The sequence below is a fragment of the Cervus elaphus genome, chromosome 18, assembly GCF_910594005.1.
Source record: "Cervus elaphus chromosome 18, mCerEla1.1, whole genome shotgun sequence".
Classification (NCBI taxonomy): Eukaryota; Metazoa; Chordata; class Mammalia; order Artiodactyla; family Cervidae; genus Cervus; species Cervus elaphus.
The window spans coordinates 71,633,571-71,642,123 of NC_057832.1; the positions used below are offsets into that span (position 1 = coordinate 71,633,571).

General features: G+C 46.3%; 1 protein-coding gene across 1 annotated transcript in view; it reads right to left on the reverse strand.

The window, feature by feature from the left end:
- The window catches only part of FKBP9 (FKBP prolyl isomerase 9), a 42,587-nt gene extending 35,733 nt beyond the window's left edge, over positions 1-6,854 (reverse strand). The window contains exon 1 of the mRNA XM_043873476.1: positions 6,221-6,854. Coding sequence (XP_043729411.1) covers positions 6,221-6,453 — 233 coding nt within the window. The 5' untranslated portion in view covers positions 6,454-6,854. The remainder of the gene's footprint in view (positions 1-6,220) is intronic.
- Positions 6,855-8,553: the final 1,699 nt, after the last annotated feature.

Below are 8,553 nucleotides of genomic sequence, written 5' to 3' on the forward strand. Positions count from 1 at the left end.
GCAGGCAGATTCTTTACCATTGAGCCACCTGGGAAGCCCTTCAGTAAAATATAGCCAACTTAAGTAATCAATACGAATATATCACTGCTTATAATGATGCACAAATGAAATTAAAAGCAATGCCATTAAGTCTTTAAAAATATTATTTATTTATCTGGCTGCACCAGGTCTTAGATGTGGCACTTGGGATCTTCGATCTTAGTTGTGGCACACAGAATATTTAGTTGCAGCATGTGGGATCTAGTTCTCTGACCAGAGGTCAAACCCGGGTTGAGCAGAGTCTTAGCCACTGGACCACCAGAGAAGTCCTAATGCCACTAAATTTTCAAAGAGGACATTAAGTCAGCCTACCAATGACTGCATAAGACTCTAGTAAGAAGAATGAAAAAGAACTTTACCTCAAGTTATTAAAACTGCACTGGGCAGCTTCTCTTTCTTTATGTGGCTTTTCCATAGAAAGGTTTCCTATGTAGATCCACATTTAATTTTTTTTTAAATAATTTTATTTATTTATTTTTGACCGTGCTGGGTCTTCACTGCTGCATGGGTTTTTCTCTAGTCACAGAGAGCGGGGGCTACTCTTCACTGCAGTTTGAGGGTTTCTCATTGTGGTGGTTTCTCTTGTTCCAGAGCATGGGCTCCACAGGGTGCAGGTTTCAGGAACTGCAGTACTTGGGCTCAGGAGCTGTGGGCTTCCAGGCTCTAGAACACAAACTCAGTAGTTGTGGTGCTCGGGCTTAGTTGTTCCGAGGCATGTGAGATCTTCCCAGATCCAGGATCAAACCCATGTCTCCTGCATTGGCAGGCAGATTGTTTACCACTGGGTTAACCAAGGAAGCCCCAGACCCACACTTTAAATGCTTCCCGCCTAAGAGAGGGTGCCCTGACCTGGCCAGTCTCCCTGCCACCACTTAGCCCCATGGATCCAACCTGACACCATCCAAGGTACTGCCGAGCCCTCTGGCTCCTCTCTGAGATCCAATCCTGCCAAAAGGATGAGATAACACGCTTTCACTTGACATGTGACTTTATACCCATAGCAAGGGTGAGGGGGTTGAGGTTCCCTATGGGACCAATCAAATGGGAGAGATCCTGGGAATGTGGAATTGAGATAGATTCCAGTTAGTCAGCATTACTGGACCCAAGAGGTCATGTATGTGGCACAGAAAGCCTGCTGGAGCTCTCTCCGGGAGGAGTCGGGGGAATCAGCCCCTCTGAAGTCCCTCAGAGAGATGCAGAAAGTCACCTCTGCTCACAATTCTGGATCCTCGGGAGGAATGGAAGATCCTTCCAATAAATTCCCTCCTTTTCTCCTTATGCCAGCTACAATGGTTCTCTGGGCCCTCCCCACTCCCTGACTTGAGGGTAGGGATTTTTAATAGATTTTGTTCTTTTAGGGCAGTTTTTCATTTTTGTTTTGCTTTAGAGCAGTTTTGAGTTCACAGAAAAATTGAGCGGAAGATACAGAGATTTCCCTTATACCGCCTGCCTGGACCCAATGCCATATACACACACATAGCCTCCTCCATTATCAGCAGAGTGTATCACTAGAGTGGTACATTTGTTATAATCAATGACCTACAGTGATATGTCATTATCACTGAAAGTCCATAGTTTTTACATCAGGGTTCACTCTTGGTGATATATATTCTATGCGTTTGGATAAATGTAAAATAACTTGTATCCACCATCAGAAGCAGGGACTTTTGTCTGTTTTATCTCTCCTACATAAGCAACTAGAATAGTAGGTATTCAATAAATATTTGTTGAATAATGAATATATAAAATGAAGCTGACCTCCATTATGAGTTTATGATTCTTTTAAAGCAATGCTTCTCAAAATGTGGTCCTAGACCACACGATCAGCATCATTTAGGGACTTGTTAGATATACAGATTCTCAGGCCCCATCCCAGACCTACCTAATCAGAAACTGTGTATAATAAGCTCTCCAGGTGATTCTGATGCATGTACAGTTTGAACACCACTGGATCCAAGCATCTACAACTCTATAATACCCAACAGGGCAGGTAGTGGGCACACAGTAATATGTATTATTACTTTTAAAAAATATTTATTTATTTATTTATTTAGCTGTACCAGGTCTTAGTTGCAGCACTCAGGATCTTGAATCTTCATTGCAGCATGCAGAATCTTTAGTTGTGGCATGTGAACTCTTAGTTGCAGACTGTGGGATCTAGTTCCCTGCACAGGAATTGAACCCAGGCCCCCTGCATTGGGAGCATGGAGTCTTAACCACTGGACCACCAGGGAAGTTCCTACAGTAATACTTATTGAATGTATAGACTTTAGGGGCCTGCAGACAGGCCTGAAGGCTGTGACCAGGATGCTGGTTTTGCCTGCTAAAGATAACAGGAACATGTTAAACTTCAGTCCCTTACTACTTGGACTGCTATGGAACTCTTCAAAAGGGGACTCAAGAGTGGTGGACAAGCAGCTCCCAAGGACTGAAGGGTGAGAGCAGGAGCCCCCCAAGAAACCTGCAGCGGGAAGCTGCCGTCTTCCCCTTCAATCCAGCACAGTAGCCGCAGAGCAAGCTAACAAGCCTGAGGAGACTCCAAAATAAAATGAAACCATGCCTAACCCAGTGACCAAGGGCTGAAGGGCTGGGCCTCCTGGCAGCTGCAAATACCCATAAGCTGAAAAGACACCAACTGCCCCTACGGGCCAGGCACAGATGCAGGAAGAATGCTCTGTGGAAAGAAAAGGCGTTTGTGTTTTATGACTCTGGTCAGACTGACAGCCATCATTTTCTTCTGGGCCAAACCTCCAAATTAACAGCCAAAGCCCAAAGCACCTAGATTTCTGCTTTCCTAAGCTCTTTGTGTGGAGAAGGCAATGGCACCCCACTCCAGTACTCTGGCCTGGAAAATCCCATGGACGGAGGAGCCTGGTAGGCTTCGGTCCACCGGGTCACTAAGAATCGAACACGACTGGGCGACTTCACTTTCACTTTTCACTTTCATGCACTGGAGAAGGAAATGGCAACCCACTCCAGTGTTCTTCCCTGGAGAATCCCAGGGACAGGGGAGCCGGATGGGCTGCTGTCTATGGGGTCGCACAGAGTCGGACACGACTGAAGTGACTTAGCAGCAGCAAGCTCTTTGTGATGGACAGGGAAGCCTGTCCGTCTTCCCTGGTGATGGACAGGGAAGGTACAGGGTGATGGACAGGGAAGGTACCACATCTTCCCTTGGTGACGGACAGGGAAGCCTGGCATGCTGCAGTCCATGGGGTCGCAAAGAGTCAAGACACAAGTGAGCAACTGAACTGAACTGAAGCTCTTTGTGAAGGAAGAGCAAAGGAATGCTCTAATATACTTCATAAATTCCCAAAGGAATGGGGGCCCTCGAAGGAAACACATTAATCAGTCACCTACTGTGTACCCTGCTCCCACCATTCCATTGTCTGCACTGCAACCACAGGGATTTTTTGTACAATAAAACGCAGTTCTGGTCTCTCACGCCCATGATTAACTCTTCAATGGCTTCCCATTGTCCCTAGACAAAGGCCAGACTCCACAGCCAGACAGAGGAGGGCTCTCAAAAGTTGACCCTGTCTCTCTGAGCTCCTTTCACCTCCTCTTTTCCCCTCTCTGTGGCTCCTCTACTCCCACTCCAGGCTCAGGCCGTCTAAGCAGCTTTCACATGCCCCCTCTTCCTGGCACCAAACTGCCTAGATTCAAAGCCCCACTCCACCACTTAGTAGTTATCATCTTGGGTAAATTACTTGAACTTTCTGAGCCCCAATTTCTTCATTTGTAATGAGATGGTATTGTATTGTGAGGTTAAAAGAATACAGTGTAGTTCATATATGTAAAGGCACAAGGTAAGAACTATCTGTGAACTCTACGTCAGAGACAGAAGGGTGTGCTATTATTCTTTCTGTACTTAACACAGTGTATAATTGTCTGGACAATAGCCAGAGTGCAGGGAGGGAACACCGTCTTCAGGGCAGACATTGCATACACATTTGCAGAATGGATGACAGCTCATCTGTGTTTCCACTGTCCGTGGGTCAGGAAGATCCCATGGAGAAGGAAATGGCAACCCATTCTAGCATTCTTGCCTGGGGATCTCCATGGACAGTGGAGTTTGGCACGCTACAATCCATGGGGTTGCGAAGAGTCAGACATGACTGAGCAACTAACACTTTCTCTCTTCACTTTTACACTGACTCACAGTGGCTGCCATTCTAGAGGGTAGAAAGTACTAGATGATTTGTTCCAGTGGGAATTATTAATTAACATCAGCATAAGCAGGAAAGTCTTAACTATTTTCTAACTAGTGAAGCAAAAGAAGATAATCAAATGGCAAATAAACTCATGAAAAGATGTGCAGCATCATTCACCATTAGAGATTCATGAATCAAAACCATAATGACCTACTATTTCATATCCACTAGGATGGCTATAATCAAAAAGGCATACAATTACAAGTGTTGGTGAGAACATGGCGAACCAGGAACTCTCACATATTGCTGTGGGATTGTAAAATGGTGCAGCCACGTTGGAAAACAAGTTTGGCAGTTCCTAAAAAAGTTAAACATAGTTACCATAGGACCCAGCAGTTCCACTCCTAGGCATATATCCATAAGAGATGAAAACATACATCCACACAAAACCTTGTATGTGAATGTTCATAACATCATTATTCATAATAACCAAAAAGTGTAAATAACTCAAAAGCCCCTCAGCTAATTAATAGATAAAATATGATATGGAATATTATACAGCCATAAATAGGAATAAAGAGCTGATACACGCTACAGCATAAATGAACCAATGTTATGTGAAAGAAACCAAACCCAAAGGCTGCAAATGGCAAGATTCCATAAAAAGACAAAAAGTAGATTAGTGGTTACCTAGACCTGGAGGGGAAAGGAGTGATTGCTGATGGGTTTCTTTTTTTGGAGTGTAGAAAATATTCTAGAATTAGAGAGTTGTGATAATTTCACAACTCTGTGAATATACTAAAAAAAAAAAAAAAATTGAATCATACACTTTAAATGGGTGAATTGTATGGAATGTAAATTATATCTCAATGAACCTGTTTGAAAAAGAAGCAGCGACTGAAACAATATGAGAATGAATATTTCTCAGTGCTTGCTATGTGCCACATCAAATACTAACCAGCTTTTGTATATACACTCACTGTCTGGAATTTTTTAAAAGGCAAGAAAGACTAAGAGTACCTTTTAAAAGATAACCTCAGGAATGTTAGCCCCGCCTCAAGCACAAAACAGATGCTAACAAATAGTTCTCTTTACTTAACCTGGTGATTCAGGACGAGAAGTGTGGACACAGACCTAAGACGGTAACAAAGTCTGGAGAAGGAGAGCAGCTTGGAGCTGGAGAAAGGGCCCGTTAACCCTAACGCTAAACTGGGGGAGCTGGGAGAGGTGCTGTGATCTCGCTGCAGATTCAAGGGCAGGAACTGTGGACACCGTGCATGGGGCAAAGCTGAGTGACTGGCTCTGGACTACCTCCTGCCCAGGGAGTTTTTTGCAAGGCCATAAGGGGAGGGTGGTGGTTAATGGGTACAAATCCTGGACTTCGATTGTTCGGGTTTCAAAATGATCTCGCTTAAACAAGTTTCTCAGCCGCCATGGGCTCAAGTTATCTCACTGGCAAAATAAGGGTAATGATAATACCTATACAGAAAACTGTAGTTAAGAATTAAATAAGCTCGTTATATGGAAAGCACTGAGAACCACCCTGTAACAACTCCATAAATGTTAGCGGCTGCTATCGCCACCTCCATTATCATCATCATCAAGAGGCATGAATGACTTGACACTCAAGGGCCTTCCCAGAATGGAGACAGACAGGCAGACACTAACATTTACTCTCGGGGGTCTGCTAGCGGGCCAGCTCTTTACGAAGATTTCGCGCGTGTTACTGCGCAGGGCGGAGAAGGAGTGGGTGATCTGCTCCAACCCCGCTGCGCAAGGTCCCAGGAAGATTCCAGCCCACCAGTCGAGTTAAAAGGGCCGGCAGGCTCGAGGGCCCCCGCAACCCCCAGGCTGAAGGGATTAAGGGTCGGGGGAGCTTTGGGGTGAGAAGAGGGAGAGGGGGGAGCGGGTTCGAGGGGCGGAGCTGGGGGAGGTCCGTCAGGAGGGAAAGGCCTGTCCGGAGACCGGGAAGCCGGAAAACGGCCGCTGCAGCCTCGGAGGTCCGGCTGGCGCGCGGGGCGCGGTACCTGGAGTCGAACTTCTGGCCGTCGGGGAACGTCCCCACGTAGTGGTAGCGCACGAAGTCGCCGCTGCGCACGGCACGCGGACACTCATCCGGCACGAAGCGCCGCTCGATCTGCAGCTCCGAGTCCGAACCCAGCCCCAGGCCCGCCACAGGGGCCGCCTGCCCGGTCACCCAGAGAAGCAGCAGGAGCAGCGGCGGCGGCGGGGGCCGCCAACTCCGGGCCCTGATCGCCATCGGGGGCGAGGAGAGGAAGGGGCGCGGTTGGGAGCCGCGAGGGCGCGCGGAGCTCGGGCGGCGCGGGTCGGGCCTGGATGTGCAGCGGCCTTTGCAAACGTGGAAAAGACTCCCGGCCCTCCCCGGGCTGCAGCAGCCACCCCCCTCTCTCCCGCCCCCCACCCCCCGGCCACATCCGAGGGAGGGGAGGAGCCGCGGCCGCGCGCCAGGACAGCCCTGCTGCGCCCCGCGCCGCCCGAGCCGGCCGGGTCCCGTGAGCTGGCCCGCCCGGGGAAGAGGCGGGCCTTCTGGAAGTTCAAAGGGACCAGTCCCCGAGGGAGAAATCAAGAACTCTTTGGGATTGGGCTGCGATCCACAGTTAAAAGAGAAAGACTTTTCTGGCCCAGGCAAACCCGCAGATCTCTGCCTACCCCTAGAGACTCCGGATTTAGGGCCCCTAGAGGCTCCTACGTGGCCGCGGATCCAGTTACCCTTTGCTGATTTGGGAAGGGAGGAAAACTTCTTTTTAAAGAACTTTAGTTTCAAGGCTGGATTCTACGTTGAAACAGACTGAAGCCATCTTCGAGATTTCTTTCCCCAGGATTTTCTTTTAATACTTTAGAGAAAGGGGAGACTCCGTGACAGTTGCCCAGAGGAAAGTTTTAAGATGTTGTGAGTGATACTTAATGGCAAACATCCCACATGGTCCCACCCCCGTGACTAAGGTAGTTAAGACTTCACATTACAGACCCAGATTCTGCGGGGAAATTTACTAGACTAGTTAAATGCATTCTTAGTTTAGAATTGTTTGTTCTTATTTATTGAAACTTGGACTAATGAAAGCAAATCACCAAAGGTTTGTCAACTTGTTTTGGAAGCAAACAATCCCAATACCAAAACCTGGCAAAGATAGCAAGGGAGAAAGAAGCTGGGTACCAACCTAATTTCTAACTAAAAATGCTAACAAATGGTGAGTAAATTGAATCCAACTTATTAAAGGGAAAAAAAATTATGTGGACTATCTAAGTGACCTGCAGACTAAGTCAGTGTCCTCTGTAAGATGAAGATAAAATGTGATAATTGTTTTAAAAATTATAATTATTAGAGTATTATAGATTTTATTAGATTCAGGATCTAACGAGAAGCTACATGTAGCATTAAAGAAATGTCCATTATTCCTAATAGAGCTTATTTTATTGAAATAGAAAACCTACTAAAACAATTCAACCACCAGTAAGTTGAATTTGGGGTGATGATTTGCTTCCTTCTACCGACTCGATGGACATGGGTTTGAGTAAGCTCCGGGAGTTGGTGATGGACAGGGAGGCCTGGCGTGCTGCGATTCATGGGGTCCAAAGAGTCGGACACGACTGAGCAACTGAACTGAACTAAACTGATGTACTTTTCATTAGTTCTTTATGATTTTTAATAACTCTGCCAGGTTTTACACAGAAACAAACAAAAAAGTCAGCCTGGTTCCAGTCAGGAATCTTGCACTCCCTTGCTGTGACTGTGAGCAACACATGCTACCTAGCTGGGCCTTGGTTTCTTCATCTGCAAAATGAAGGGGTTGATTTCTAAGGCTTCCAATCCTAAAATTCTGTGATCCTATAAGAGAGAAGACACTTCAGCATGGGAAAGAAGACAGACATAGGCAGAAGCAGGTCAGGCAGTGATTGCAGCTTCCACTTTGCCTCGTAGTGCTCCCCAGGGGTTTGATTTCTAGTCATTCCTTTTATTTTGTTTATTTATTTATTTACTGGCCACGTTGCACAGCCAGGGCTTGACCCTGGGTCACAGCAGTGAAAGCAGTGACCCCCAACCACTCAACTACCCGGGAATTCCCTTGTTATCCCTTTTAAAATGTTGATTATCTGATCAAACAGTGTGTGTCTACAGTGTCTCTTTAAATCCTAACAGATATTCTTTGAACTGTATTTCTGTAGCAATCTACCAAAGAGAAAGTGTACCTCTTGGCACTACTGATAACATCAACCTAAGAACTGATAAAATCAAGCTGAAATTTTTTAAAAAAGATTTCTATTAAACTTCTGGGGGTGACATTGTGAGAACTGGTCAAGTTTAGAAACTGTGAATCCAGTCAAGAAGAATCACCAGTAG